This window comes from Bufo bufo, chromosome 4 (assembly GCF_905171765.1).
Source record: "Bufo bufo chromosome 4, aBufBuf1.1, whole genome shotgun sequence".
Classification (NCBI taxonomy): Eukaryota; Metazoa; Chordata; class Amphibia; order Anura; family Bufonidae; genus Bufo; species Bufo bufo.
The window spans coordinates 249,982,176-250,001,420 of record NC_053392.1 but is presented as its reverse complement, the minus strand read 5'-3'; the positions used below and the strand labels follow the sequence as shown (position 1 = coordinate 250,001,420).

The following is a 19,245-nucleotide window of genomic DNA, read 5'->3' as shown; positions in this document are numbered from 1 at the left end:
TTATATTTTTTGGGTGGACCACGGAACGGAGTAACGGATGCGGACGGCATACGGAGTGCTGTACGCATCTTTCGCGGCCCCATTGAAGTGATGGAAACCATGGAAACTAGCAGTGTATAATGTGATGAAAAAATGAATCCAGCCAGCAAAGGAAGCAATATGGACAATCACAATATATTAGTAAGTGCCTTGTATTAACTTTCTCTACATAATAAATGCCACTTACAGAAGTGTGACAACCCCTCTAAATCCCCAAGAATAAGGGGGCTAGCCTTGGGTTGGGTACCATAGTTATCTATCTACCTCTATTTAGGTAAGTGGCTGATCAATCAATGACAGCAAGCTACAAATCGGACATCAGGGCCACAGAAACAAGTGAAAGAAGCTGTAGGTGCACGTGTGGAGTGAGGCCACGGGGAAGAACTGGACAACAATATTCTAAACAGCAAAGTGGATATTGTCTCACAAATTTGACCCCAGACAGTTTCCGTCCGCGCTATCACGTGAGCATCACACACACTACTGATTGTCTCCATAACAACTGCTTGGCTTTTCTGTATTAACAAAACTTTATTGTTCTTGTACCGCACAGCAATTTCGCATGCTTCCCACTACGTGTATAGCTCTGAGAACATAGTGCTGGGTCTGGTGTGACTTATATGGACCGCATACCACACCTCCTGCACGTAGGGCAGCGCTGTGGTTGGCTTTCTGTCCGAGCACCTGATTGGCCAGTCATAGACATGTGTTATGTTACAGTCCTGTTTGTTTGCTGCAATAAAGTGTCCGGAAGATAAGTGTTACCTTGGTTACGTTGTAACCGTCTACTAGGCCCGGTGTGGCTGCAGTGCCCTAAACCTCCGGGGAGCCCATACAACGGTAGGTAACAACTGCCGTGAGTCCTGGAGCACAGTTCACACACAGTCACCGGAGCCGTGCGATTGCTTCACATAGCGGTGAGCGCATATTGCTGCACGATGGCTGTGCTGGTATATGTAGTGCACTGATTGTATCTACCTGTGATTTTATTGAATGCTAAGAATATTGTTTCATTTTGTTTGCATTGGTATTAATGGAAAATACTTCTATGTATGAATGGACCCTGGAAGCTGTCAGTAATAACTAGGCTTTTTATTAGATTCACCAGGCTGTAATAAGTCAGGGTGTTATCAGACAGGAATGCACATGTAATGTGCGGATTGTGAATGTCGGTTTATGTTACAGATATCTGTGTAGATCTGGGGTGGAAAATCGCCAGATAACTTACCTCATGTGACCGTACCCACATTTCACACGTCGGTCAATTGCGGACATGGTCTCCAAAGACAGCACACCTACCCAGTGACTGTAATGTGTGTTTTCCACGGACTGTGGGTCCTTGGTGACACCACGGAGACATGTCCTATTTTTGCGGGTGAGTACGGATCCCTTATGCACACACATTATAGTCTATGGATCCATGAAAACCACAGACACTACATGGATGCCATGTTGCACATGATGTGCAATCTGCATCTTTTGCTACCCCATTGAAATGAATGGGTCCGTATCGGACCCACAAACAATGCAGATCAGATGTGGACAAAAATACATTGTGTTGGATTTACACGTCCGTGTTTGGAGTCTGTATTTCATGATGTGTGTCACCGCTTGACTATAACTGACTCAAACTGAACCAGCATCCTAGATCCCTATGTTTGGGTTAGCCAAACCTCGGTTGTGCACAATTAACAGTAAGACCCAGTCGGAATATACACCAATGCTGGAACTACCCTAAGGCCCCTTTCACACGAGCGAGTTTTCCGCGCGGATGCGTTGCGGGAGGTGAACTCACAGCATCCGCACTGAATCCTGACCCATTAATTTCTATGGGGCTGTTCACATGAGCGGTGATTTTCACGCATCACTTGTGCGTTGCGTGAAAATCGCAGCATGCTCCTCTTTGTGCGTTTTTCACGTAACGCAAGCCCCATAGAAATGAATGGGGTTGCGTGAAAATCGCAAGCATCCGCAAGCAAGTGCGGATGCGGTGCGATTTTCACGCATGGTTGCATGGAAAATAATAGCATTCTGAATAGAGAATGCATAATAAAACAGTGCTGTAGGGGTTAAAAATAAATAAAAAATTATTTAAAAACTCACCTTAGTCAACTTGTTCGCGATGCCGGCATCTCCTTCTGTCCCCTTTACTGAATAGGACCTGTGGTGAGCATTAATTATAGGTCAAGGACCTTTGATGACGTCACTCCGGTCATCACATGGTACGTCACATGATCTTTTACCATGGTGAATCACCATGGTAAAAGATCATGTGACGTACCATGTGATGACCGGAATGACGTCACCACAGGTCCTGTTGCTGCACAGAGATCAGATGAAGCCAGAAGGAGATGCCGGGCCGCGAACAAGTGGACTAAGGTGAGTTAAAAAAAAATTTAACCCCTCCAGCGATGTTTTACTATGCATTCTGTATTCAGAATGCTATTATTTTCTCTTATAACCATGTTATAAGGGAAAATATTACTATTTACAGAACACCGATCCCAAGCCCGAACTTCTGTGAAGAAGTTCGGGTTTGGGTACCAAACATGCGCAATTTTTCTCACGCGAGTGCAAAACTCATTACAATGTTTTGCACTCGTGCGGAAAAATCGCGGGTGTTCCCGTAACGCACCCGCACATTTTCCCGCAACGCCCGTGTGAAAGGGGCCTAAGACTCTTTGTAGCACTACTGATTGAGTTTAACTATTAGGCCAGACACACACGAGCAAGTTCAATGCGAGAAACTTGCAGTGTGTCAGTGGGAGGTCCTGTTCTGGCCTCCACACCTCTGACAGGATCGCACAGTGTTAGGGATCATTCACACAACTGTGGTTTGGTTAAAAAAATGCGGCTTGGATGTGGACCCATTCACTTCAATTGGGCCGCAAAAGATGTGGTCAGCATTCCGTGTGCTGTCCTCATCCGTTGCTCAGTTCCGTGGCCCCGCAAAAATTATAAGTCATGTCCTATTCTTGTCCGTCTTGCGGACAAGAATAGGCTTTTTTATAAGGCTACATGCACATGACAGTTGTGTGTTTTGCGGTCCGCAAATTGCGGATCCACAAAACACGGATGGCATCAGTGTGCACACCGCAATTTGCGGAACGGCACGGACAGCCATTGATATAACTGCCTATATATTTTTTTTGCGGACCACGGAATGGAGCAACGGATGCGGAAAGCTCACTGAGTGCTGTCTGCATTTTTTGCGGCTCCATTGAAGTGAATAGGTCCGCATCCAAGCTGCAAAATCTGCGGCTCGGATGCGGACCAAAACAACGGTCGTATGCATGTAGCCTAAAGGGCTGTCCGTTCCGCAAATTGCAGAAGGGCACACGGGCGGCATCCGTGTTTTGCGGATCAGCAGTCCGTGTTTTGCGGATCAGCAGTCCGTGTTTTGCGGATCAGCAGTCCGTGTTTTGCGGATCAGCAGTTTGCGGACCGCAAAACACAGCACGGTCGTGTGAACAAGCCCCAATAATGATTTATAATGTGTGGCCCTGAGAGTCCTGGAATCTACTGAATTACACTGACATAATGCTGTCAGTGTAACAATAGAATACAGGGCTCTCCGGGTCACACAGCTTTATAAATAACTATAATGCCATGCGATCCTGTAAGAGGAGCTGACGCCAGAACGGCACTGACATGATGCAAGTTTATCACATTGAGCTCATTTGTCTGTGTCTGGCCTAGGGGTACTTTCACACTTGGGGCAGAGGATTCCAGCAGGCAGTTCTGTCGCCGGAACTGCCTGCCGGATCCGTCAAAATGTATGCAAACTGATGGCATTTGTCAGACCGATCAGGATCCTGATCTGTATGACAAATGCATTGAAATGCCGCATCTGTCTCTTCGGTGTCATCTGGGAAAAAACAGATCCGGCATTTATTTTCACATGCCTGATCCGTTTTGCCGGAACACTCGGGGCTGGATCCAGCATTAATGCATGTCAATGGGAAAAATGCTGGATCCGGCATTCCGGCAAGTGTTCCGGAATTTTGGACGGAGATAAAACCGTAGCATGCTGCGGTATTATTTCCGTCCTGAAAAGGCAAAAAGACTGAACTGAAGACATCCTGATGCATCCTGAACGGATTGCTCTCCATTCAGAGTGTATTAGGATAAAACTGATCAGTTCTTTTCTGGTATTGAGCCCGTAGGACGGAACTCAGTGCCGGAAAAGAATAACGCTAGTGTGAAAGTACCCTAAGGCTTTTTGTAACAGTACTGGTTGAGTTGTTGGCATTCTTGTGGACTTCAGCCACTTGATAAGGTCTCTTTACACAGGACTAACACTTGTTCCTGATAATTGGTCCATGTAAATGTAAATTTACATTGTTACAGCCTTGTGCTAAAATGAGCGGGAAAAAAAGTTTTCCATCCATCATCCTCCACTCAAGCCCCCTTAATGAGAAAGTGAAAATAGAATTTATTAAAAAAAGAAAAACTTTAATTTTGCATGGACATACGTATTCCGACCCTTTACTTTGACACTTGAATTTAGTTCTTGGGGCCTCCCATTTATCTTAATCATCTTTGAGATGTTTCTACATCTTCATTAAAGTCCACCTGTGATAAATTCAGTTGATTGGACGTGATTTGGAAAGACACAGCCCTATCTATATAAGGTCTCACAGCTAACTATGCATATCAGAGGAAAAACCAAACCACGAGGAGGAAAGAACTGCCTGTCGAGCTCAGAGACCTCAGATCTGGAGAAGGGTACAACAAATCTGCTGCTCTGAAAGTTCCCAAGAGCACAGTGGCCTCCATAATTCTTAAATGGAAGAAGGTTTTGAACAACCAGGACTCTTCCTAGAGCTGGCTGTCCCACCAAATTAAGTAATGGGGGGGGGGGAGGGCTTTGGAAAGAGACATCATCAGAAGTTTGTTCTGGCTGAGCTCCAAAGATCCTGTGTGAAGATGAGAGAAACCTCCACAAGGTCAACCATAACTACAGAACTCCACCAATCTGGGCTTTATGGCAGAGTGGCAAGAAAGAAGCCTCTTCTCTGTAAAAGACACATGCAAAAAAAAAGTACCTAACAAGTTTCTCATGTCTGGTGAAACCAAGATTGAACTTTTTGGCCTCAATTCTAAGCATCATGTTTTTGATGGAAAACAGGCACTGCTCATCACCTGCCCATTACCATCCCCACAGTGAAGCTTGCTAGTACCAGCATCATACTTTGGGGGTGTTTTTTTTTTTTTTTAGCGGCAAAGTACAAAGATATCCTTAATGAAAACTTGGTCCAGAGTGCTCTGGACCTCAAACTGGGCTGAAGGTTCACCTTCCAACAAGACAGTGATACTTGGCACACAGCCAAGACAGCACAGGGGTGGCTTAGAGACAACTCTATGAACATCCTTGAGTCGCCCAGCCAAAACCCAATTGAACATCTCTGGAGACACCTGAAAATGGCTGTCCATCAACGGTCTCCATCCAACCTGACAGAGCTTTAGAGGATATGCAAAGAAGAATGGCAGAAAATTCACAAATCCAGGTGTGCAAACCTTGTGGCATTATACCCAAGAAGACTGGAGACTGTAATCACTGCCAAAGATGCTTCAACTAAGGCCTTGTGCACCTTGCCGTTGCCAGGCTGTGCCTGTATTGCGCCCCCAAACAGCCGGCCATGTGCACACCACATCACGGACCCATTCACTTTTTTTGCAGTGCGAGCGGATGTTGCCCGTGCATTGGGGACCGCAAATTGTCATCCCTAATGCACGGAACGGCCGAGCAACAGCCATGTGCATGAGGCCTAAGTCCTGAGTCAAAGGTCTGAATGCTTATGTCAATGAAAGATTTTAGGTTTTCATTTTCAATAATTTAGCAAAGATATCTAACATTCTGTTTTTACTTTGGCATTATGGAGTATTGAGTGCAGATTGATGGGGAAAAACTTGAATATTTTTATTTTAGCATAACAAAATGTGAAAAAAGTGAAAGGTCTCCGAATGCAATATAAGTCACCATTACTGGCCAGCAGATCATGCTGTGTAAACTGAGATCCACTGAATCTATATGGGGATGAGCAACTGCAGTAGCGATTGCTCATCCCCATACAGTGGAGGTGAATGCTGCATGTAAATGCAGCTCTCACCTCCTGTGATCAGCAGGCAATGATTGGAAAGAAGCACTTCCTTCCCGATCATTCCCTGCTCAGTCTGCGTTTGTTACTGCACCGATAGAACTACAAAATGTCTCAGTGTAGCCTTAAAGGGCAAGAATGATGGTGGTGGCCGAAATTGTAAAGGAAAGATTTCTTCCCGGCACTGGCTCCCTGCTCTTTCTGCTTCAGGCTTGCTATGCTCCTCTATGTCAACATCTGGTTTGACATCGCTGCAGTGGAGACCAGATTCCCTTGTGTCATGTAACCATTTGTCATTGTGTCTTGTAAGCATTGGTTGGAGTGGGACTTCTGGTGCCCTCAACGGATCCTGAGAATGAAGGGGGTTGCATTGCTTTTCATCCTCAGTGACAAGATAATTGGGGGAGGAGGGCTTGTTGCTTGGCCCTGTTTTGTCAGCTGAAATTATGTGGGACTCCATTGCTTTATTGCTCATTTTGCCTGAAGCAACCCTGAGAGACAACCCTTTTAGAATGTGGCTCTATACACCCCAAAACATGTCTGTGGGTGGTCCCAGTGAGAAGCTGGTTAGTGCACTATTTTGAGACAGGCCTGGATAACTATAAGGTTAAGGGCCAGCAGCAGCATGTTGTAGGGCCTGGTGTATGCAGCCAGCATTGTGCAAACCTGGCCTTACATGTTTCTTTAGGTTTTGCTACTCAAACCATAGTTGTCATAGAGCTCCCCTTAAAGGGCTTGTTCTTAAAGTACAACTTGCAGATGTGAGGCTGTTCTTCTTGCTGTGCAGGAGCAAATAGGTATAATTTTAGCTTGAATGTCTCGAGAGACTTGTCTTACTTGGTTGACTTAACTTGTTGGGTTCTCTTTATCATTAGGGAGACCAATCAATATGCATGACAGTATTGTATGCCTGGCGACATTACTCTTGGTTTCTAGAAAGAGTATATTGCAAATCGCATATCTCAATTCTTCTGGCATTATATAGGATATCCCCTATTTTCTTTTTTTGTCAGGCAAGCTAATTTTCATACCTTTTTTTTTTTTTTTGTCTTTCTGATTTATATTCAAATTAGCTTTTTTTCCAAAACAGAAAAGAATGCTAATCTTCTTCCTTCCTAGATACCAAGAGTAGTGTTGCGTGGCATACAATACTCCTGCTTATTTTTTTTGTAGAGTACCCCAAAAGGCAAGTCAACCAAGTAAGATAAGTCTCTCTTCAAACATTCTGATTCTTCTGCCCTTCTAGAATGAGAACTAGCTTGCATGTTTCATTGAATGAAGTGTAAGCTTTGTAGGGTGTTGCAATTCTCATGTCTCACTTTCAGGTTACTTTGAAGGTGTCTTTGTCTGAAGTTGATCCAAACTAGTGAAATAAAGTTTCTTAAGGTGTTGTTTGTCTTTGCTATACTAATGATTTATCCTCAGGTGAATAGGAAGGAGCTGTCCCATTGAAGTGAGACGTCAGGAGCTATAATTATACTTAGTTGCTGCTGCACAGTAAGAAGAACACAGCAGCAATGAGCGCTGCATTATTTTCACATAGTGGATTGGCAGCGATGCTGACTTTTAAACAGCTTATGTAGTAAAGCTAGAAAAATAGCTAATCCAGCCTCGCATCTGCAACTAATTGTTTCAGGACAAAAGCCCTTAATCAGATAAAAGCAGAATAAGAACAACATTTCTAATTGCAAGGCCTTAAGGGGGAACCTCTGGGTGGGTACTATTTCTATTATAGAGACCAGTTTACATACGTGATGACTATTGTAGGCCAGTCTTGATCCCCTGTGTGCTGGAGTAAGATTCCCCTAATTTATTAAGATGCAGATGTCTCTTAATAAATTAGGCAACTTAAAGGGTTTTTCTGACACTAAATACTCATGACCTGTCCTCAAGATAGGTCGCCAGTGATCTGATCGGTGGGAGTCTGACACCCGGGACCCCACCGATCAGCTGTTTGAAAAGGCATCTGTCTTTTCAGCCTTTCCTAGACCAGTGACCTCACGTTAATCGGTCACTTGCCCTTGGCCCAGCTAAGCCTCATAGAAGTGAATGAGGCTGAGCTGTTATACCATGTACAGCCACTATACAATGTACAGCGCTGTGCTTGGTGAGCATGGAGGAGGCTGCAGCGCTCACAGGAGTGTCGGTGCCTTCTCAAACAGTTGATCGGTGGGGGTCCCGGTTGTCGGACCCCCACAGGTCATCAGTATCTGACCGATCAGAGAATAGGTCATCAGTATGTAAGTCTTGGAAAACCCTTTCAACTCTGTGCCAGCTAGGGGTTGGCATAGGCATGAGCTGTAACTAAGGGTACTTTCACACTAGCGTTTTTCTTTTCCTGCACTGAGTTCCGTCCTAGGGGCTCAATACCGGAAAAGAACTGATCAGTTTAATCCTAATACACTCTGAATGGAGAGCAATCTGTTCAGGATGTCTTCAGTTCAGTCACTGAACGGGGTTTTGGACGGAGGAAATGCCGCAGCTGCATGCTGCGGTATGATCTCCGTCCAAGATTCCGGATCAGATGCCGGATACGGCATTAATTTACATTGAAATACTGCAATTCCGGATCCGTCCTTCCGCTCTCCGCATGTGCAGACCGGTAAAAATGTGAAAAAAATATATGACTGATCCGTTTCTCCGGATGATATCTGGAGAGACGGATCCGTTCTTGCAATGCATTTGTAAGACTGATCTGCATCAGGATCCGTCTACAAATGCTGTCCGTTTGCATGCAGATTTCCGGATCACTCTGCCGCAAGTGTGAAAGTAGCCTTATGCCAGAAGTTATAGTAAATGCAGTGGGTCGCAATGGACTCCATCCCCTCCAGCTGCCCTCTGCCCTCTTTTTCTCACCACTTTAGAAAAGTGACAAGAAACTCCAATTTGCTAATTATTGCTAGTGTGCCAAGATTTAGCATCTTTTTAGTGTGACAATAGTGGCATAAATAGGTTATTAAATGCCTATGTATGATACAGGACAGCATAAGAGACCCGACAGGTTTCCTTGGAGCACCAGTTTTGTAACACCCCCCTCAGTTTCGGGCATTCCCCCTCTACCTGGAATGACATCTTGTCTAACCCTGTCTTATCGTGCCTGTGCCTGTGCCAGTGCCAGTGCCCTCTCATGTCTGGTTTAGTAAATCATTTCCGTCCCCATAATATAACGGTTCTGGAGCATTTTTCTCTGAAACCTGTATTGTGCAATTTCTCTTTTCTGCTTTTTTTTGTGAATGAATTGACAGCTGGTTGTTGGTACCATTCCCTCCACAGTCGGGCACAGGCGGCACTAATTGAACACTGTCACTGTGTGTAGTGGCACACCCACTGCTTGCAACACCCAGTTGCAGATGTATTTCTAGGACTTATAAGGCCCCTTTCACACGGGCGAGTTTTCCGCGCGGATGCGATGCGTGAGGTGAACGCATTGCACCCGCACTGAATCTGGACCCATTCATTTCTATGGGGCTGTGCACACGAGCGGTGATTTTCACGCATCACTTGTGCGTTGCGTGAAAATCGCAGCATGCTCCTCTTTGTGCGTTTTTCACGTAACGCAGGCCCCATAGAAATGAATGGGGTTGCGTGAAAATCGCAAGCAAGTGCGGATGCGGTGCGATTTTTCACGCACGGTTGCTAGGAGACGATCGGGATGGAGACCCGATCATTATTATTTTCCCTTATAACATGGTTATAAGGGAAAATAATAGCATTCTGAATATAGAATGCATAGTAAAACATCGCTGGAGGGGTTAAAAAAAAAAAAAAAATTATTTAACTCGCCTTAGTCCACTTGATCGCGCAGCCCGGCATCTCTTCTGTCTCCTTCTTTGCTGATTGCAGGAAAAGGACCTGTGGTGACGTCACTCCGGTCATCACATGATCCATCACATGATCTTTTACCATGGTGATGGATCATGTGATGGACCATGTGATGACCGGAGTGACGTCACCACAGGTCCTTTTCCTGCAATCAGCAGCAAAGAAGGAGACAGAAGAGATGCCGGGCTGCACGATCAAGTGGACTAAGGTGAGTTTAATTATTATTTTTTTAACCCCTCGAGCGCTATTTTACTATGCATTCTGTATTCAGAATGCTATTATTTCCCTTATAACCATGTTAAAAGGGAAATAATACAATCTACAGAACACCGATCCCAAACCCAAACTTCTGTGAAGAAGTTTGGGTTTGGGTACCAAACATGCGCGATTTTTCTCACGCAAGTGCAAAACGCATTACAATGTTTTGCACTCGCGCGGAAAAATCATGCATGTTCCCGCAACGCACCCGCACCTTTTCCCGCAACGCCCGTGTGAAAGAGGCCTAACAGAGGCACGGCGCAGTGCATAGTCCAGAACTGTTTCATGGGAAATACAGTTGAGGCATATCGGGAGAGCTGACTGATTCCCTTAAAATAGCCTGTGACTTGCACAATATTGGGGCAGATTTATGAAAACTAAAAAAAACAAACGTTGGCTTTGTTTCCCATAGCAACCAATCACAGCACAGCTTTAATTTGCGCTAAGATTGGTTGCTATGGGAAACAAAAACAGCCATTCTTGTGGACCGTTTCACATCTGGTATGTGACATCCCATGATCATGCATCATATTTGTATTAGGCTAGGTTCACATCAGGGTCGTGAATCCGGTAGCCTGTTCCGCCAGAGGATCAGGCTACCGGCGTTCACTATACCTGGCATTGCCGGATACCACTGTTTTACCTCCCAGATCCCCTTTGACTATAATGGGTTCCGGCATAAATCCTGACTTTGGGTGGACAAAAAACGTTGCACGCAGTTTTTTTTTGGTTGGCCGACAGCCGGCATTTATGGAGCAACAGGCTACTGGATGTCCAACTGTGAACATAGCCTTGTGTCAGACTGAAGCAGTGGCTGGGAGGATGGCGCAGCAGCAATGCCTTGCCGCTCACATTCCTTTATCTATCATTTCGTGGTATGTTGAAGGTTAACATTTTTTCATTATTATTATTTTTTTTATCTTTTTCCTTTCTATTCGGGTTTTCCACTGTAAATATGAATGTAGGTATTAATGTGCATATATTAGTGTGTTGTTTCTTGAACTTGTGTAGCCAGAAGCTATATAATTATATGGGAAGTGGCAGACAAGACATAATAACGTTACCTTGATGTGTAATCACATTATATGGTTTGGAGTCTTTATTACCAGCCGACGAGGCGGAACAAAGAACAGAGCTCTGCCGAGTACAAGGCGTCCTAATTCAATAAATCTGCCCAAGTGAAATTACACCTTTTTGGTCTGGAGACAAGAATGTAAGTGCTACTGAGGCCTCTTGCACACGAACGTTGTGTGCCCGCGGCCGTATTGCAGCCTGCATACGGCGGGTCCGCAATACACGGGGGCACCGGCCCATGTGCACTCCGCATCACGGATGTGGACCCATTCACTTGAATGGGTCCGCAATCACGGACATGCGGAACGGTAGCACGGATCGGAACCCCATGGAAACACTAGGGAGTGCTTCCGTGGTGTTTCTATCCGTGCGCAAAAGAATAGAACTTGTTCTATTTTTTATTTTTTTTTGTGGTGCGGACGGATCACAGACCCATTCAAGTTGAATGGGTCTCAATCTGTCCCAGCCACCGCACGGACGTTGCCCATGCATTGGGGACCGCAATTTGCGGTCACCAATGCACGGAACAGATGCACAACTTTCATGTGAAAGAGGCCTAGGTGAGAGAACCTAGCCCGGCCCAGGAAGGTGGCCTCCAGAAATGGGTTCTCCTGGGGACTGGAGCAGTGGAGGGGTGCTGGGGCTGTCCCTCTGGCTTGTGGGGTCACCCATCTTGTTTAGATTTCGGGATTATTTTTGCTTTGTAATAACTTGCTCTTTCCTTTTTGTTTTCTTAGATTTTCTTGCTATGTGAAAGCAACCAATTTGTCTAAAAATGGGTGACATTTTGGCATACGAAGCCGATTTACTTGGATTAGTAAAAGAAGTAAGTATACCATGCTCTGCAATGTATTTACATGAAGCGCTGCATCTCGAGTATTTCACACTTAAAGGGGAGTTTTTTAAATCAGTTTTTATATCCTGATTGTATAATTTTTTTTTTTTTTATATATGTGATGTTGGGGGTAACCATCTTGTCTGATCTGCTGCTCTGTTAGGGTACTTTCCCACTAGCGTTTTTCTTTTCCGGTGTTCCGTTCCGTTCCGTCCTAGGGGCTCAATACCAGAAAAAAACTGATCAGTTTTCTCCTAATGCATTCTGAATGGAGAGCAATTTGTTCAGGATGCATCAGTTCAGTCCCTCTTACGTTTTTTGGCCGGAGAAAATACCGCAGCATGCTGCAGTTTTCTCTCTGGCCAAAAATCCTGAACACTTGCCGGAATTCCGGATCCAACATTCATTTCCATTGAAATGCATTAATGCCGGATCCGGCCCCAAGTGTTCCGGCAAAACGGATCTGTTCTTTCCGTCCGCGCATGCGCAGACCAATTAATCTGTGGAAAAAAAAATACCAGATCTGTTTTTCCGGATGACAACCGGAAAGATGGATTCGGTATTGCAATGCATTTGTGAGACGCATCCGGATCCGGATCCGTCTCACAAATGCATCCGTTTGCGTCCAGATTGCCGCATCTGGCAGGCAGTTCCGGCGACGGAACTGCCTGCCGGAATCCTCTGCTGCAAGTGTGAAAGTACCCTTAATCGCAGTTCAGATCTATCTGTTGTCAATGGTGGATCCTGTGTTTTCTGCCTCCAGCTTTTTAATAGAGGTGGGCGTTCTACCAGTTCAGATGACCAACAGTTATTGTGTACGGTCATCTTGGGGTACCTACACTGTGCGGTGCAGATTTCAAAATATAAACTCCATTTTTCGTGTGGATTTTGTGCCTTACTACACCAAATCTCCACCAAAAACCACAATACTTGATTTTGTCACAGATCTCACCCTTGCATTGAAAAGGGTAAAATCCACACAAACAATTGACATGCTGTAGATTTCTAAATCGCTTTTCTGCACACAAGAAAAAAGGGGGAGACGTATCATTCCCTTTATGCCCGAAAAGTGACGTTAAAAAGTCGCAGGTTCAACTTCTCCCCTTTTTCACAGTCCTCGCCTCTTTTCTGAAAGCGGGTGTGGCAAGGGTGGTGAAGGGGGCACGGCCAGATGCAGCAACAAATGTATCTTCATTTACGCCAATTTCTTTAGCATAAATAAGTGATCCGCACTGCATGCAGGTACCTAAGACTCGGCGGCCAGAGTGGAAGCCGTAGTGGGACATAGCAGTACCTGCAGGTGGGACCATCACTGATCATTAGAATGGAGGGCGTTCTGTAGAGAACTGCACCTCCACCCCATTCACTTGAACAGGTCTGATGAAGAGCAACATTGTACAAAGAATAACCGCCGGGAAATCAGCGGTTATTTGCTTAGGGCTTGTTCTCATCTGCAATGGGAGTTCCATTCAGGGTCTTTGTCACAGATTCCTTAAAAAAAAAGCAGGCAAAAAAAGTCTGTCATGCAGGACTTTTTTGTCCGGTAAAAAATTGCCATACTGATCGAGCCCCATTATAGTGGGGTCTGCTCCATTTGGTTCAGTGATGTGCAGAATCTGGCACGTAACGTTGTTCCAAACCAGATGGAAATTGCTAATGCCGGTGTGTGAACCCAAAACCCAGCCTCAGGGAGCACTGTGGGTGTTGGTTACACGATTATGGAGCCCTCAAGTCAATCTCGCCATTTAATGCTTGCTGCATGCAGCCAACTCTGCCCCAAGTATACCCGATATACAGGCGCCTGCACCCCCATTTGTCCCATTAATGTTATTCTTAGGCCTCCTGCAAACGGCCGGTTTTTTTTCCCGTTTACTGGCCGTTTTTTGCGTTCCGTATACGGAACCATTCATTTCAATGGTTCCGCAAAAAAAAACGGAATGTACTCCGTATGCATTCCGTTTCCATATTTCCGTTTTGCCATTCCGTTTTAACATAGAACATGTCCTATTATTGCCCACAAATCACGTTCCGTGGCTCCATTCAAGTCAATGGGTCCGCAAAAAAAACTGAAAGCATACGGAAATGCATCCGTATGTCTTCCGTTTCCGTTCCGTTTTTTGCTAAACCATCTATTGAAATGTTATGCCCAGCCCAATTTTATCTATGTAATTACTGTATATGCCATACGGAAAAACGGAACGGAAACACAACGGATCCGTGAAAAACGGACCGCAAAACACTGAAAAAGCCATACGGTCGTGTGCAATAGGCCTTAGCCAGTAAAAACACAGGCAGAACCTTCTCTCATACCTTTTTTTTCTTGTATATATGGATTTTTGCTGCCTTTTTCCTCAGTTCAGTTCTGGTGAGGCACCTCTACAAGTATATATAACTATACCCGAGGATATACATTCAGTGAACTCGTTTGGATAGGAGTTAACATAACATTGCTGGTTTATTGTGTATATACGCGTTCCCTAAGAGGACTCTATCGCCTCAGGTCCTTACTTTGTCTGAAGGCAGCTGGTGATTGAAAAGCGTGAATATCAACTCGTGCAGCGTAAATGTTTTTTTGTTCAGTGTGCAGAACCAATGTTAGTCTGCCCATGACCTGAGCAGGGCCCCTTCGTGCTCTGGCTTCCGTTTTCCAGAATGTGCCTAACCGCCTACGTGGCTCTTCTCATGTATTCTTATGTTACACCAAATGCTCCCCAGTTCCCAAAGTAATTAAATGCAACGCCACCACGGTGCGGGGAAACGGCAAAACTATTACGATTGTCATCCGCAAAGTGATCCCATTTCCTGTGGATACAGATCATGGGGGTTTTCACACTGCAACCTGCTTGTCTTATGTTTTTCTTCTTTATTTGTTGTCTCTTAGTTTCTTAATTACGGAGAATTCCATGAGACCCTCAAAAGCTTTTCAAAGGAGTGTAAGGTTAAAGGAAAGCCAATTCCCAGAAGTGATGGCTCTGTCACAAGGGATTCAAGGACTTTACTTATCCAGGTTGGTATATTACAGGGCTCCTCCAAGATAATACTGGGTATTTATGTTTAACCCTTCAACATCTAAAGGCCCCTTTTACGTGGCCTGATGTAGCAAGCGATTATCGGGAAGGAAGCGTTCCTTCCTGACCATCACCTGCTCATCAATTGTATTGCTTGCAGTGATCCCCTCCATAGTATAGGGAAGAGCAATCACTAATGCCATCACTCATCCCCTTACACAGAGACAACAAACGATGATTTCCATGTCAGCCCAGACGATCACATTACCCGATGAACGAGTGTTTTGCTCATTCCTTATGTAATCTCCGGCACCTTTTACACAGGTAGAGTATTGCTAATGAGCATTAATGAGCATTCGTACAAACGCTCATTAGCGATAATCTACCCGACCATTGTGCAGTGTAAAAGGAGCTTTAAAGGCATTGTCTGCTTTTTACTATTGATGACCAATCCTCCGGAACATTTCAGCTGTATGAGGAGACAGCGTGCGCAGTGCTGTCTCCTGTCTGTTACTGTTCATCGCTGCTTTGCCATAGACTGCAGCGGCGAGCAGAAAGAGAGAAGGGAGACGGCATGTGCGCACTACATCTCTTCATGCAGCTGATCGGCGTGGTGCTGGGTGTCAAACATCCGCCAATCTGATATTGATTTAAAAAAAATGTATTTTACATACTTCTATAGCACTACTATATACCGCAGCGCTTTACAGACATTAACATCCAACTGTCCCCAGTGGGGCTCACAATCTAAGGTCCCTATCAGTATGTCTTTGGAGTGTGGGAGGAAACCGGAGGAAACCCATGCAAACACGGGGCGAACATACAAACTCCATGCAGATGTTGTCCTTGGTCGGATTCGAACCCAGGACCCTGGCACTGCAAGGCACCAGTGATAACCACTGAGCCACCGTGCTGCCCGTAGGATAGGTTATCAATATTAAAAGCCCGGAGAGCCCCTTTTAATTAATATGGAAATGACTAGAAGATGGAGCTTGAATAAGTAGATACTTGAAAACTACATTTCTTTTTTTCTTTCTTTCTGCACATGGTCCTCTATATAAGATCTGCAATCATTGGTTCCAGTTTGGTAGGGAAATAAACTTTCTTATAGAAAATGAAACTGGGAACCCTAAGAATTAAAGGATTTGTGTCATGATAAAGAATATGGAACCCTTCTCGATGGGTTTTAGCACAGAGGAGATCATGAAGATAGTTTTTGCGTTCTGTCGGACCCAGACCGTCCATGTATAAGGCTACTTTCACACTAGTGTTTTTTCTGGATCCGGCAGGGTTCAGCAAAAACGCTTCTGTTACTGATAATACAACCATCTTCATCAGTTATGAGCGGATCCGGTTGTATTATCTTTAACATAGCTAAGACGCATCAGTCATGAACTCCATTGAAAGTCAATGGGGGACCGATCCGTTTTCTATTGTGTCCGAGAAAACGTATCCTTCCCCATTGACTTGCATTGTGGGTCATGACGGATCGTATGCTGCGTTTTGCTGTCCGGTATGAGAACGGAGCGGGAATGCATTGTGGAGCATTCCGTTCGGTTCAGTTACGTTTTGTACCCATTGACAATGAATGGGGACAAAACGGAAGCATTTTTTTCCCTACGCCTCCACAACGGCAGTAAACATGGCAGTAAACATGGAGATTATCCCGCCTTCTCAGGGACAGGAAAACAGCTTTGTGGACCAGCCCATATAAGGCCCCCTCCCTCTTACCTCTCCAGTTGTTTTCCTGTCCCTCAGAAGGTCAGGACTTGCCGGAATGGATCAGTCACGCGCCCAGCCTTTTCGGTTTGTATCCCGGCTCTGGCCGGAGGGCTGAGGCAGGGGATAGGGTCGCGGAACTCTATAAAAGTTCCTCCTTCCCTGAGGTTTAAGCCCAGCGTTGCTGGCCACCCCGGGCTTTGGACCCGCGTCCAGTGCGGACCGGCCCTGTTCTGCGAGCCGGGGGAGCGTTCCTGGGCCTGGGAGCGCTCCCCACATCTTCCCCTATGCGCGCGCGCCGGCAGTTGGATTCTATGTGACGTCGGAAGGCCGGCGCGTGACGCGAGGGGGGGCGGGGCATATGTCGTCATCAGTGGAAACCAGGAAGTAAAAGAGCGCGGCTGCCGGCGTCCAGATGCAGCTCCTGCGCTCTTCTCCTGAGAAAGATGTCCCAGCAAGCTGACGATTCGCCCAGGCGGCCCACAGATACCTCCAGGCCCTCTAGCCCGGTAAGCCTCCTCCCATTACTAAATAACAGGGTGCTTTATCCTGTATGGGGGTCTCCTTGGTGGTGGTTCTTTACCCTTCTCTTTTAGAGACTAAGGATAAAACTTTCCTCTCTAACTTTGTGTCTCTCAGGGTAAAGAATCCTCAAAAAAGGATCCGCCTTTGAAGAATGCATAATGTGCAAGAAATCGCTGTCTGGTACATACAAGAAATCATTGTGCCAAAAGTGTTGTGACAAGGTTGTGTCAGAGGAGACCCCATCCTTAATTGAAAGTCTGAAAACCATAATCAGAGAAGAAGTGGGTGCAGCTGTAGAAGCTAAGTTATCTACATTGCCTCCCAGACCATCTACCTCAGGAGCCATAGTCTCTAATATGCAGGACTCTGACCTGGATGAAGGTGAAATTTCCTCTGGGTCTGACTCTGATACTTCAGATCAAGCAGGCGGTAAACCTCTCTGTTCTGTTGAGGAGACGGATTCCCTTCTGAAAACTATTAGGGCTGCAATAAACCTGGAAGAGCCCAGAGAACCCCTTTCAGTACAGGACCAATTGTTTGCTGGATTAGGGGACAGGAAAAAACAAGTTTTTCCCGTCCACCCTAACATCCGAGCGTTAATACACTCAGAATGGAGAGACCCTGAGAAAAAACAATCCGCCTCTAAGTGGTTAAAGAGAAAATACCCTTTCGCGGAAGATGATTCTGTGGCCTGGGATAAGACCCCTAAAGTAGATGCCCCAGTAGCAAGAATCTCCAAAAAAACTGCCCTTCCATTTGAAGACCTCGGCCTTCTGAAAGATCCGATGGACAAAAGATGTGAAAGCCTCCTTAAAAAGATGTGGGAATCCTCTACGGCCACTCTAAGACCAGGGATCTCTGCAACTTATACAGCTAGAACCCTGGGCCTTTGGTTGGGACAGTTGGAGGAACATCTAGAGTCAGGCACTCCACGAGAAGACATCCTAGCTTCTATACCTATGCTAAAACAAGCCGCTAATTTTATGGCAGACGCGTCAGCAGACATAGTGAAGCTTTCAGCCAGATCTGCTGCCCTCTCTAACTCTGCTAGAAGAGCAGTATGGTTACGCACCTGGTCTGGTGACACAGCCTCTAAAAACAAGCTGTGCACTCTGCCATGTGAGGGAGATAGGGTGTTTGGTACGGCCTTGGACGACATTCTGGAGAAAGCTTCAGATAGAAAAAAGGGCTTTCCTACAGAATCAAAATTTTTTCAACAAAGACGGTCCTTTCGGTCCCAGAAACGAGGTAGGCCGGACCAAAAAAGAAAGGACACTAGACCAACCTGGCAGTCCAATAGGGGTAAAGGCAGAGGGTTCCTGTTTAACCCTGACAAATCGGCCCACACCTCTACTCAATGACGCCAAAAGCGTAGTGGGAGGAAGACTGTCCCAGTTCTATCCAGCCTGGGTAAATATCCAGGCCTCTCCATGGGTTCTGTCAGTCATAAAAAATGGGTACAGTCTAGAGTTAAAAACCTGCCCACCAGACAGATATATGGAGAACCCTCGTCCAGGGGAGATAAGCCAACTAACTATGGATCATCAGTTGAGACTTCTGCTGGAGAAAGGGGCCATCATCCCAGTCCCAAAGCAAGAACAGAAGAAAGGGTTTTACTCCCCGATCTTCTTGATAAAGAAACCAAACGGATCGTTCAGATTAATAATAAACCTGAAGATGTTAAACAAATACATCATATACAAAAGGTTCAAGATGGAAACCATAAAAACAGTCATCAGCCTGGTCCCAAAAAACGGCGCCATGGTAACATTAGATTTGGCAGATGCCTACTACCATATACCCATCAAGAAGGAGGATCAGAAATTTCTGAGACTGGCAACATGGTTCAAGGGAGAGCTGTGCC

The 19,245-nt window shown here is 45.5% G+C and overlaps 1 protein-coding gene across 3 annotated transcripts in view; it reads left to right on the top strand.

Annotated features, from left to right (window-relative positions):
• The first annotated feature begins 782 nt into the window (after positions 1–782).
• ARMC9 (armadillo repeat containing 9) overlaps positions 783–19,245 on the top strand; it is a 154,196-nt gene continuing 135,733 nt past the window's right edge. For 2 of the 3 annotated variants that reach the window (XM_040428453.1, XM_040428451.1), the window contains exons 1-3: positions 783–879; positions 12,032–12,120; positions 15,011–15,136. In XM_040428453.1, coding sequence (XP_040284387.1) covers positions 12,070–12,120; positions 15,011–15,136 — 177 coding nt within the window. In that variant the 5' untranslated portion in view covers positions 783–879; positions 12,032–12,069. Of the gene's footprint in view, positions 957–12,031; positions 12,121–15,010; positions 15,137–19,245 lie in introns of all 3 variants that reach the window. The other variant, XM_040428452.1, reaches the window with a different exon arrangement.